Source organism: Plecotus auritus (genome assembly GCF_963455305.1).
Source record: "Plecotus auritus genome assembly, chromosome: 6".
Lineage (NCBI taxonomy): Eukaryota > Metazoa > Chordata > Mammalia > Chiroptera > Vespertilionidae > Plecotus > Plecotus auritus.
The window spans coordinates 110177841-110190811 of NC_137773.1; the positions used below are offsets into that span (position 1 = coordinate 110177841).

Below are 12971 nucleotides of genomic sequence, written 5' to 3' on the forward strand. Positions count from 1 at the left end.
ACTCTTCGTTCTGTCTCAAGAGACCAAGACTCAGATGCAAGGATGGGGATACACTTTAAGAAGCAACTGTACAAGCACTACGGAGCGCCCACCTGCGCCGGGCTCCATCCCTCGACGTGGGAGAGATGGCCCAGCCGGCTTCCGAGGGGAAGATCAAAAGAACGGCTGAGATTCAAGACCTGAATTTACACTGCGAGCACCATGGTGGGCCTGCTGTGGTTCCGCTTCAGCACCTGACTCCCCAAAACAGATTCAGATACACATACACACGCCCTTCCCCCCAAGTGAGAGCCACCTGTTCTCGGTATGATAGGGTGAGGAAGTGACTGTAGAAGTAGAAACTAGACCAAAAAGAGACTGTTGTTTCCGCCCGGTTTCGAACCGGGGACCTTTCGCGTGTGAGGCGAACGTGATAACCACTACACTACGGAAACCACTGCTCTTAGGGCTTGCTGACACCACCCTGAATCTACCCGTGGCCGGGAATGACGTGATAAAAGAAAGCCAAGTTCCAGGTGGACAGTGAGGTCCCCGCACCGGCCGCCTCAGTTTTTTTGCCACAGCAGGGCCCGCAGCTCCCGGACCGCCTCGGGTAGCCCACCCATCAGGGTTCCCGGTCTGGGCCCCATCCCCTTAGGAAGCACAGGTCCACCTGGAGTTTCCCCACCCGCACCCCGTAGCGCCGGCACTCGCTTGGGGATTCTGTACTCCACGCAGTCTTTTTTTTTTTTTTTTTAAATTAAACGACACATTTAAAAAAAGCTTCAAGTATCACAGTATTTTTCTCGCACAAATAATCTATTTGACAGAGATGCTAACAGCGACATCTAATACAGTGCTACAACCTGGATACGATTTTCTCAAGTAAAATCCATACCACAAACCTATTCTGAGCCCCTGCTCTGAGACTGGGACCCCATGAAAACAGATCTCGAGGTATTTTGGATCTCGCGGAGCAAGAGTGGTGCACAGCTGACCGAATCGATGGCACTTAGAAAAAATTATTTTTTTCTTTAAGGTAATACATTTATTTGGTTCGAAATTCAAAAGCTACAGAACGACATATATGAAAAAAGTATCCTCCCCATCCCGGACCCTTGGCATTCCCAGAGAATATCTGCTATGCGTATTCTTCCAGAGATAGCCGACGACGAGGGTAATAACAGGTAGCTAAATCTTATTATCTCACTATGTGCTAAGCAGCATTCTATCGCTTTGCATGACATTAACTCTGGTTGCACAAAACAAAACCCTTTAAGATAGGAACATTATCCTTATTTCATGAGTAAACACAGGACTATAAAATATCAAATATATTTAACATTTCCCCCCTCTCCCTTTTTTAGATGGCAGTACACTCTACACACTGTTGGGTGCCTTGCTTTTTTCATTTTATACGTATTGAAGTGCACTCTCCCTTGCGGAGCACGCCCGCGCCTTTTCCTTCTCCTCTTCTCCCGCGGCGTGCACCTCGTAAACTCTATGGGTCCTTACCAGACCAGACTTGAAGTCAGGGGAGCAATGGGCGCCAAGCTAACCGCCTGAACCTGCCGCAAGGCCCCCTTTCCTTTGACTCTGCAGTGAGCTGACAGCATCCCCGCCTTGGCTCACTTATTTCCCATAACATTTCTAGAAAGCCAAAGCAGAGCACTTGTTGCGTCTAACTTTAGCCCTTCCTTGTTTCACTGTCCCCCGTTTAATAAACGTACTCTTTCTCTCTCTCTCAAAAAAAAAAAAAAAAAAAAAGCTTGACGAGCACGCCTTTTTACAGTTCAAGTGTTCCATCATGTGAATGTGCATGCAATGACTTGCCACTCACTATCCCTTTACTGATGTGCAGTTAGGAAAGTTCCTCTAATAATGCGAAGCGACCGGACTGCAGTTTCTAAATGGGTGTGGAAATGCCACTGGAGTGCAGAGGAGGGGAAGAGTCTCTGGTCCCACCCACCACACTTCCTCAGACCCGGCTCCGTGATGGCCACCGAGGGACGCTCGGAGACCTGAAACACCAAAGTCCTCTGCCTAGAAGGGCCGGAAATACTTTAGGACGCTCACCGGGGCCCGCCCCTCTGCTTCCGGCATCAGCTGAGAGGAGTGCTTGCTGCAATCTTTGGTGCCCGGCCGGTAGGATGGCGCCTGGCCGACGCGGTCATAGTACCGACAGCGGACGGCCACAGAGGGTTCCATCGTCTCCCGAAATTTGTCCCCAGTGGCGGGGGCTGGAAGTGGCCGGTCTTTCTGTTGCGTCTGTGCTGCTCACTCCCCCGCACCACAGAGATGTGGACCTCCATCGTCCTAGCCCTCCCGCCCTCTTCCCGAGTGGATGCTAGAGCGTCTCCTCATCGTTTCCTGTCGTCTGCGTCGGGGCGGGAAGGGAGCGTGGTGCGATCGCGGAAGGAACTCGCTAGCTAGGGTGGCTTGGAGGTACCGGAAGTGTTGGGAGGGAGAACGGAAGTGAGGGGGCGGAGCCAGGAAGTGAGGAGGGGCGGGGGTTTATGAGGAGGCCCAGAGAGCGTTGGGGGCAGATTTGCACTCAGGGCCACCTGAGGGACTTGGCGGTAGCGCACAGCTGTGTTCTCTCCCGTGGCTGAGACACGCTTGTCGCCTGGGAGAAGGGGACTGTGTGGAGGGTGGGTTGTCGGGAGGACATTTCTCTACCTGCGCTTGAGGCAAGGTGTGGAGAGATAGGGCTGGGGGTGGGGCCGGGTCGTCAGGGCGTCTCAGAGGGAAGACCCCCCCCGGCCCCCTACGGCCCCCTACCTTTTACACTGGCTGAGTGCACACTAAGATGGCTGCCGTTGCCATGGCACCCAACCCTGTGCAGACCCTTCAGGAGGAGGCGGTGTGCGCCATCTGCCTCGATTACTTCACGGACCCCGTGTCCATCGGCTGCGGGCACAACTTCTGCCGAGTGTGTGTAACCCAGCTGTGGGGAGGGGAGGATGAGGAGGACAGGGACGAGTTAGACCGGGAAGAGGAGGAGGAGAATGGAGGAGAAGAGGAGGAAGTGGAGGCTGTGGGGGCCGGTGGGGGCTGGGACACCCCCATGAGGGATGAAGACTATGAGGGCGACTTGGAGGAGGAGGTCGAGGAGGAAGAGGAAGGTGTGTTCTGGACCGGTGGCATGGGCGGGTCCAACAGGGATAACATGGACAACGTGTGGGAGGAGGAGGAGGAGGAAGACCCGGACTACTACTTGGACATGGAGGAGGAGGAAGACCCGGACTACTACTTGGACATGGAGGAGGAAGACCCGGACTACTACTTCGACATGGAGGAGGACGAAGAAGAAGTGCTGGAGGAGGATGAGGAGGAGCTAGACCCTGTCACATCACTTCCCCCGCCTCCAGCCCCTCGGAGGTGCTTCACCTGCCCCCAATGCCGAAAGAGCTTTCCCAGGAGAAGCTTCCGCCCCAACCTGCAGCTGGCCAACATGGTCCAGGTGATCCGGCAGATGCATCCAGCACCTGGTCGGGCGAGCCGTGGGAATGAGCAGGGCATTTGTCCCAAACACCAAGAGGCCCTGAAGCTCTTCTGTGAAGTGGACGAAGAGGCCATCTGTGTGGTGTGCCGAGAATCCAGGAGTCACAAGCAGCACAGCGTGGTGCCATTGGAGGAGGTGGTGCAGGAGTACAAGGTGAGAGAAGTAGAAGATGGGAGTTTAGTGGGGGAGGAGAGGAAGTAAGGAGCTGGGAAAAGGAAATGTCCCGTCCGTCCCCGTCTTCTCCCCCACCCCCCCCAAGAATCTCGTGTAATGGCGAGGTGATTCTCCTTATGTAAACACCTTTGGCACCAGGGTTAGAGGGAGAAGGATCCTGCGCACAGACAAAGCAGACATAGTGAAGACCAGGAGGACTGGCTTTCTCAAAGGAAATTGGGCAAAGCTGGTGATGCCATATCATTGGGCTGTGCCCCCCCAGGGAAAAACGACTGCCCTTTCACACTTTCACTGTCCCTAAGTGTTGGAGTGCAGGTGACAGGCCCCTAGGGCTTTACCACCAATCTCATTTTCTTTTGGGTGATCTTAAGTCTATCCTTGACTGAGACCCCTGGAGATGGGGCCTCAAGGAACAAGAAGGGCTCTGAGGAGTAGGCACATAATAACTCCTAGCATCAGACCCAGAGGCTCTGAATTTGCCTTCTAATTTGTTCTCCACCGATCCCATGATATGGCTTGGTTCTCCCCCTGAGGACTTTTGCTTCAACTGCATCACTGTGATGTACTGGCCAGAACTTCTTACCTTTCCTGGGAATTCAGAAAAAAGGGAGAGACTTTTAAGTTTCTGAATGTCTTTGAACTTCATTTTCTTCAGGATTAAAAGTTAATATTTATTGAACATATACTGTGTACTCCAGTATATACTATACTAAGCACTTTTCATGGACTGTCTCATTTAAAACTCAAAACAACCCTGTGAGTTTGATATGGTTTCTATTCCCATTTTACAGATCGGGAAACAGAGTCAGAGAGATTTAAGTAATATACACAGGGCCACACAGCTGCTAGTAAGTGATGGACTTGGTTATGACCTACTCCCCTACCCCTACCCCATCCCTCAACCCCCAACCCTGGTCTATACTGTTAACAAGGTCACTACTATTTGGATGTCTGTTTGTTTGACTTTTCTGACATACAACTTCATTTTGGAGTTTGAGTCTATTTTGCTTAATATCTTACCCCCTACATTTGATCCTGACTCTTTTTGGACATTGGTAAAGGAGATTTGGCTGTGAGACAGCCAGCACAAATATCACTATTTAGAGAAGGCCTGGATGTGTTTGAAGCAGTGGGACCGGGAAGAGGAGAAGGTAGCTTTTGTGTGATTGGCCCAGAACTTTTTTGTTTTATGACTTGTGTTTTATCTCCTGATTCCTATGGTAACCTCATTTAGGTATTATGATTTTAGAATAATGAGTCTAGAGCAGGGGTGGGCAAACTTTTTGACTCGAGGGCCACAATGGGTTCTTAAACTGGACCGGAGGGCCGGAACAAAAGCATGGATGGAGTGTTTGTGTGAACTAATATAAATTCAAAGTAAAGGAGCGGAGGGGAGAGCAAGAAAACCGGATAGAACAGCCGGATCCGGCCCTCGGGCCATAGTTTGCCCACTGCTGGTCTAGAGCTTCTCAGCTATAAGTGGTACAGCTAAGACAAACCAACATCCCTTTATGACAGGTTAACTATTCCTTCCACACAGTGATTGTCAAACCTGGCTGATTGGCCAAATTACTAGTGCATGTTTTCAAAAGTAGAGTGGACTTAACCACTAGAGATTCTGAAGCAGTGATGGGAGAGTATCTTTAGGAAGCCCAGCCTGTGATGGGACTCACTGCATTAGTAATATCACCTGCTTTATACATATATATGTATATGTATTATTGATTTTTTACAGAGAGGAAAGGAGAGGGATAGAGAGTTAGAAACATCGATGAGAGAGAAACATCCATCAGCTGCCTCTTGCACACCTCCTACTGGGGATGTGCCCGCAAACCAAAGTACATGCCCTTGACTGGAATCAAACCGGGGACCTTTTAGTCCGAAGGCTGACTCTCTATCCACTGAGGGCTCACCTGCCTTTTAGGCCATGCAGTATTAGGGGAAGTTGCCAGCTCCTTTTCTTCTTCTTTTTTTATATCCCCTCAGTTCCTAGTTAATTCTACCCATCAAACAATGTGTAGCCAACTTTGTTAACTGGATCCTGGGGTGGAATATCCATGAGCATCCACCCCTTTTTCACGCTCCCCTGGCAGGACTTTTGAAGAGTTTCTGAAACTGAATTTTAATTTGTGTTAACCACATCTATTGAATTCCACTCCAGTAGGCTCTGCAATTTGGGGAGGTCACATAGACACACATAATCTGATCAGCAAATGTCAATACATAAGTTTTATTATATAGAACTAATTTGAGTGATTCCCTTTCTAAGTTATAGGCTATTTTACAGACAAGTAGTTTGTTTTGTTTAGGTACGTACATTGACAAGCACTAGCTTGGCACTGTGTTGTAGAAATATTTCTTTATTGAGTAGGTAGTAACATACAAATGCTGTATAAATAAAGCTCCAGAAAAGTTAAAGGTCCTTGAAAATTTTTCTTACATATACTCTGGATTTCTGCTTATGAATTTTTAGTCAACAATTTAGGAAAAATATTAAGTGGAAAATTTAAGCATCGTAAATTCTGTATTAATAGAGTTGAAATTATTGACATTATTGGACATAAGTGGTGATATCATAAGGCAAAATTTTGTGTAGTTTATGCTGTTTTCATGTTATGGATGGATTGTAATATTATTATGATGATTTTTGTCTGCAACCACTTATCTGTGCAACTATGGCCTTTTGGCCTCGCTGGCATGGATCAGTGGTTTGAGTGTTGACCTGTGAACTAGGAGGTCACAGTTCGATTCCTAGTCAGGGAACATGCCCAGGTTGCAGGCTCCTATCCCCAGTGGGGTGTGCAGGAGGCAGCCGATCAATGATTCTCTCTCATCATTGATGTTTCTATCTCTGTCTCCCTCTCCCTTCCTCTCTGAAATCAATAAAAATATATTAAAAAAGACAACAACAACAACGGCCTTTTGTACCCTGAGTCAGTAATGTCTGTAGTTCAAGGGTCATTGTCAGGTTTTCATTGGCAGCTTAAGGCCTAGGTAGGGAACACTAGGTAACATTTACTGATCTGTTGCTATATACCAGACACTGTGCTAAGCATACTACCCAAGGGGTAGGTTCTAGTATTCCCAATTCCCATTTTAAGATGAGGAAACTGGAATCATGGCTTGCTTCAGGACACTTGGCTGCATTTAGGATCAGATTGGAGTCTAGGCTTGAGCTTTTCTGTCCTGTGTTACCCCTCAAGGAAAAGGAGGGATAAATGCAGAAGACATAAAAAAGGAAATAAATAGTTAAGGCTAATCTCACCCATTTTGGTCTGTCTATCTGTCCTTTAAAGAAAAAGACTGCTACCAATGATTGGAACACAGAGCTTAAGTGCATATTTGTTGTGAAGGTTAAGTATTTAGGAGGAGAGGGTTTTTGTTTTTCATTCAGCAAGTGATTGAGTGGGAGAGAAAGCAGATGGACAGGGAGAAACACAGAAATTAAAATGGCGATCCTGTCCCCAAAAGCCCCTGTCCTGGGAAAGGCAGGTAAACTTATAATGATTACAGTGCCTGGGAAGTATTATAATGCCAGAAAAAGACAAGATATGGCTCAAACTAAGACTGTAGAAGGGGTAGGCTAGAAATGTAGGGGCAGTTAGAGTCTCATACTTTGCAAGTGGTAGTGAACGACTGATGGATTTTTATCACATGAAAATAATCAGAAAAGTATTTAGAGATGAAAGTAATGAGGAAGATTGCTATGAGGGGCCGGGACCACAGGCAGGAACATTCATATGGGAGGACTTTGTGTGGTGAGGTGCTCAACCAGGCACACTCCACCTGAGTGTGGGGCTCTCTAGTCAGGATCCCACCTTTAGAAAACGCATCAGGGCTGTGGACATGAGTGCAGGTGGAGGGTTGGAGCCTTTGCCATCATCTGAAGAGAAGGAAAAGGAGGATGGGGGTATGATGCTCATTTGATAATTGTGATGGGGATCAGGCTTTGAGACCCAACCCACTGCAGGGAGGACGGGGGAAGAGCAGGTGCTTCTCCAGCGCAGGCCATTAGCCTTCCTCTTACTATTCCCTCAGGCCAAACTGCAGGGGCATGTGGAACCTCTAAGGAAGCACCTGGAGGCTGTGCAGAAGATGAAAGCCAAGGAGGAGAGGCGGGTGACAGAGCTGAAGGTGGGTGAATGTCCTTGACAGGCTGACTGGCTCTGTGGTCAGGGCAGGGAGGATGGGCTGCCCACTCACACAAGTGGTGACTAGATCTCCTGAAGAGGGGCAGCCAAGGCCTGGGGGAGAGGTAGACACCCTCCCAGGGTCCTGAGGAGAGAGGGGCCTTAGAGGGTGAGGAGTTATATACATTCCCAGATCCCAAAATGGCGAGAGAGGCCTGGCTTGGAGAGATTGGGTGTCTGGCTCAAGGCCACAGAGCAGGCTTACCACTCGGGACATTTAACTCCAGAGCCATTGTCCCACCACGCTGTGCCCAGCACACTGGATAGCAGAGGGCAGAAGGAGGCAAGCCAAAATCCATAAAGCAGCCATCAGAAGTCCCAGATACCAGGATAGGTGGCAGGGGGTAGGCAGAGCAGCCCTGAGCATGAGAGGGGGCCAATGGAGGGGATGAATTAGTGAATGTTAGGATTGCAGAGACCCAATATCCTCTAGTCCAGTTTCTCAGCCTTTTTTCATCAGTTCTCACCTCTCCCCAAGGAGTATGTTAGATATTTTCCCCCCAATTCCCACCCCTTATCCCGTCTGTTTTTGTAAGGCCACCAGGCACTGGAATGGCCTGATGCTGAGCTTCAGATACCAAGTCTGGGACATCCCTCCTGTTGGACCTCTTCCCCCATCTCTTCTGTGCCTGACACCCTGGCCGGTGGCAGGAGCTTGCCACTTCCCAGGGCCTGTATGTTCTTGTTGCCACCTACACTTTATATACATTCCCAGATTTAGGGACTCTGCTGCTGGTAGCTGCCTTGCACCGAGTGGTGGAATCTGGGTCTGGGAGTTGGTCTTGCCTCCAGCTTGTTGCTCAAATTGAGACTCTTGGGCTCCTGGTGTGCAGAGAAGGTGTAAGAATCTGAGTGTCATTGGACACAGAGAAACTATATGTTCACTTCACCCACTTGGCCAGTCAGGACTTTCCTCCCCACTCTGGCCTGTCACTCTTTGTCCCAAGAATGTCTCCAGCTGATGATACATGGGCAAAAAGCCTGTCCACCATCTGGGATTGCCCAGCTCAGCAAATGGGTGGGAGTGGACAGACATTTTCTATTATAATAGAAGTACCTACATATTAATATCCTTGATTTTGCCTTAGTCTTTAAAGTATAAAATATTATCTGGCCCTTTACAGAAAGTTTGCCTATTTCTGATCTAGAATTGAGTGACTTTCCCAATTTGATTCCTGATTTTTTATTTATTCATTTCATAAGTTCTTACCAAGCACCTATTCCATGGTTGGCACTATGCCAGGGTCCAAGGATCCTGTAGCAAAGAGTTTATGGTGTAGTGAGAGAAAAGGATGTTAAAGGGTACTCCAATGTAAACATAACATTTCTAATTGAGAGATAGGCCATGAGGAGAGACTGATATTTATGGGGGTGGTCCTGATTTAGATATGGAGGGGAGGAAAGGCTTCTCTTAGGGAATAGTAAAACTTAGACCTAAAATGAGTCAAGTTAGGTAGCCAAGGTAGAGAAAAGTATTGCAGGCAGAGGCGGATGAGTTTCGGACCAGGGTGTGGCGAGTGATGCCTGGTAAGGCTGGGAGTGGGAAAGGGGACAGATGCCTCTTTCCATTTGGGATATAGGGCTCCTTTGCCTTGGATTGAGGGGCAGCAGTTGCCAAATTGGAGGTTTATGTTTCTGTGTGTTGAGGTGGTATCCACCATCCCCTTTGCATCATCCCAGAGCCAGATGAAGTCAGAGCTGGCAGCTGTGGCCTCAGAGTTTGGACGGCTGACAAGGTTTCTGGCTGAAGAGCAGGCAGGGCTGGAGCGGCGCCTTCGAGAGATGCATGAAGCCCAGCTGGGCCGGGCGGGAGCAGCGGCCAGTCTTCTGGCTGAGCAGGCTGCCCAGCTGAGCCGCCTGCTGAACGAGGCCCAGGAACGGAGCCAGCAGGGGGGCCTGCGGCTGCTCCAGGTGAGCAGGGTCCACTTCCCTGTCTGCTCCCCAGCACCCTGTGTTTAACACCTGTCCATAGCAGCCTTTTTTTACTGGGATGAATCCACAGGGATTTCTCCTGAAGACCTAAAGATCTTTTGAGGCTGAAGACACGAGTTATTGTAAAATATGGTGTGTGTGTGATTATACCTAATGAAAAAAAAGGAGTTTCAGTTGTAGGAGGAGGGTTTTAAATGAGAGTTGAGGAAAGTTTTTGGCAGTGACATTCTGAAAAAGATAACCAAGTCATATTGTGAAAATAAGTTTACTGGGGTTGAAAATTCTATTCCTAGGCTCATAGCAGGATGAGATGAGTTAGGTGTGCTGAGGCACAATGATAATTGAGATGGATGCATGTTTAGTGAAGGCCTTGAAGTGCTTTTTCTCACTCCCTGTTCATGTTCAGTCTTTATGGCTAGAATCAGGCAGGGAGAAAGGAGCCATCCCTGCACAGCTGACTCTCTCTTTGTCTTTCTCCCTCTCCTTCTTTGTGTTTCTGTTATTCCCAGGACATCAAGGAGACTTTCAATAGGTGTGTTCTCACCCTTTATCCTTTGTAACCTAGTGGCATCTGGTTCCTCATCCCTGCCTCTTTTGGCTATCCTGCCCCTCTCCTCCTCTCCTTCCCCTGGGAATATCATGGTCCCACCCCCTGCCTGGTCCCCTTCCTCCAGGTGTGAAGAGATACAGCTGCAGCCCCCAGAGATCTGGTCCCCTGACCCGTGTCAACCCCATAGCCATGACTTCCTGACAGACGCCATCGTGAGGAAAATGAGCCGGATGTTCTGTCAGGCTGCTCGAGGTAGGGAGGTCACCTGTGCGACCTTCCTTTGCCTTTACCTTCACAGACCTGAGATTAGGTTCTGAGGGAAGATTGGGGGCTGAGATGGAGCTACAGGTAGGCCATCTGGGGCTTCAAGCCAAGACTGCTGTCCTAGCTCAGGTAGGTGTTGGGGGTGAGTGCTGGCAAGAAGAGCCAGGGCCAGAGGGAAGACCTGTCCAGTGTCCTGGAAACAAGAATAGGGAAAGTGTTAGAACCCATAGGAACCTGATCCTGGCCTTTAGGAAGGGGTGGGACACTAAGGACTGCTGGGGTCCAGAAGGTGAATGGGGGGAGGGCATTAGGAACCTTGGAGTTGGCTGCTGATGGGCAACAGTGGGCCCATCCCTCGTGAATTTGTCCTCTTCCCACAAGTGGACCTGACACTGGACCCCGACACGGCTCACCCAGCCCTGATGCTGTCTCCTGATCGCCGGGGGGTCCGCCTGGCAGAACGGCGGCAGAAGGTTGCTGACCATTCCAAGTGCTTCACAGCTGACTGCTGCGTACTGGGGGCCCAGGGCTTCCGCTCTGGCCGGCACTACTGGGAGGTAGAGGTGGGTGGGCGGCGGGGCTGGGCTGTGGGTGCTGCCCGAGAATCAACCCATCATAAGGAAAAGGTGGGCTCTGGGGGTTCCTCTGTGGGCATCGGGGATGCCAGTTCCTCACGCCATCACCACCGCCGCCGCCGCCACCTCCACCTACCCCAGCAACCCCTGCTCCAGAGGGAAGTGTGGTGTGTGGGCACCAATGGCAAACGTTACCAGGCACAGAGCTCGACGGAGCAGACACTGCTGAGCCCAAGTGAGAAACCACGGCGCTTCGGCGTGTACCTGGACTATGAGGCTGGGCGCCTGGGCTTCTACAATGCAGAGACTCTGGCCCACGTGCACACCTTCTCAGCTGCCTTTCTGGGCGAGCGTGTCTTCCCTTTCTTCAGGGTGTTCTCAAAGGGTACCCGAATTAAGCTGTGCCCTTGATCAGCCTACCACTCGCTGGGGCCCCTCTGGTCAGCACTGGTGGGGCGGGTGGTGGTGGAGGGTGGCCCAAGTTTTGGGGCTAAAAGGCTCCCTAAATTTTCTGCATTGCTTCCTGCTCTTCCTTGACCCTGATTTTCCCTGTAGGAGCCTAAGGAACCTTTCTGGCCTCCAGCTCTGCCTCACCTGCATGGGTCCCTGATATCAGCTGCCTAGTCTTCCCTTCCTGTCCACCCAGGGACCAAGTTTGAGTAGGGGAGGGAATATTTAATTTTATTAACTTCTCTTTACCCATCCCTGCTTTTCAATCTTCATACCAGTTCCCAGGCTGGAGGATTTGGGCAAGACACAACTATCCCCATTCCAATTCCATTTTCTAATGGAAGTTTAACTATGGAATTTGGAGGTTTTTTGAGGGGAGGCAGGCTGGGCAAAAGGTAGAGCTGGGTAATAAAGAACCATCTCCTCTGGGAAAGGAAGGATTCTAAACTTTCTTTCATCTCAATTTCTACCTCCATAGACTGGCCAGAATTTAGTTTCAGTGAGATCCAGAATGGTTGACATGATTGAAACCACATATATCCCCCCGACCCCACCTCAATAAATTATTTTCTCACCCTTCCCCAGCAAACCACACCCTACCCTTTTCACTGCCAGACTCCTTTCCCCTTTGTTCAGCGGAGTTTCATATTTCCATCCTCTCATATCTTCAGTTTCATTTGATGAGCTCTGATGGGGAGCAGGGTTTAGGTCCCTAGGAGAGCCTTGGGTATAATATATTTTTCTAGTAACCCTTTGCCTTGTGTCATTTATCAGCTTTTGTCCTGTGCTTTGATGGCCCAGGTCAATTTATGTTCCTGGGGGAAAGGGAAGTTGGGTTGTGGAAATAAAAAAAAAAAAAAAGTTTCATTTGCTTCTTTTGTGGAGTCCATTCCTTTAGATGAGCAGAAACCAAAGATGTAACTTAGAAGCCATTTCTTCTACAGCCAGCCAGTGCCTCCAATAAATGAAATGGTTGAGCTTTTCCTCTGTGCCTTTTGCACCTGTCACATCTAGTTAGCTACTAGGCATGAGATCCTATTTAAAGAGATTGGAATATAAATTCTGCCCTTCCTCCCATTTGTATGACCCACTTACTTTATTGGCATACTCTTCAGACTATTTGATGATCATTTGCTGATTGCTATCTCCTACTGCTTTGATGCTTTAGGACTGTTTCCCTGAGAGTCTCCACACTCCTGGCTCAGGCCCATTTTCAAAGTATAGGTGACTATCTAGAAATCCCATGAAGTTGGACATAAAGCCAGAGATGCACCATTACTATTAGCTGAGGAGGAAATGGAGGGTATCCCATGTAATAAAAGCCTAATATGTGAAGTGTCTGGTTAACTGCT

The 12971-nt window shown here is 49.3% G+C and overlaps 1 protein-coding gene across 2 annotated transcripts; it reads left to right on the forward strand.

Moving 5' to 3' along the window:
• The first annotated feature begins 2477 nt into the window (after nt 1-2477).
• Nucleotides 2478-12461, forward strand: TRIM41 (tripartite motif containing 41). Of its 2 annotated transcripts, none has more exons than XM_080676539.1 (6): nt 2478-3637; nt 7697-7792; nt 9529-9759; nt 10290-10312; nt 10455-10582; nt 10976-12461. In XM_080676539.1, exons 1-6 carry the CDS (start codon nt 2789-2791, stop codon nt 11578-11580), a joined length of 1932 nt encoding a protein of 643 aa, XP_080532665.1. In that variant the 5' UTR covers nt 2478-2788; the 3' UTR covers nt 11581-12461. The 2 variants fall into 2 exon arrangements, with proteins under 2 accessions (XP_080532665.1, XP_080532664.1); XM_080676538.1 differs by having other exon boundaries at nt 2641-3637; nt 9496-9759.
• The last annotated feature ends 510 nt before the right edge of the window (nt 12462-12971 follow it).

Bases quoted from the DNA above. Each gene is read 5' to 3' on its own strand.
- TRIM41 (XM_080676538.1), top strand. From the start codon at position 2,789: ATGGCTGCCGTTGCCATGGCACCCAACCCTGTGCAGACCCTTCAGGAG. The intron at 10,313-10,454 runs GTGTGTTCTCAC...CCCTTCCTCCAG, and splicing joins ATCAAGGAGACTTTCAATAG to GTGTGAAGAGATACAGCTGC. The intron at 10,583-10,975 runs GTAGGGAGGTCA...TCTTCCCACAAG, and splicing joins GTTCTGTCAGGCTGCTCGAG to TGGACCTGACACTGGACCCC.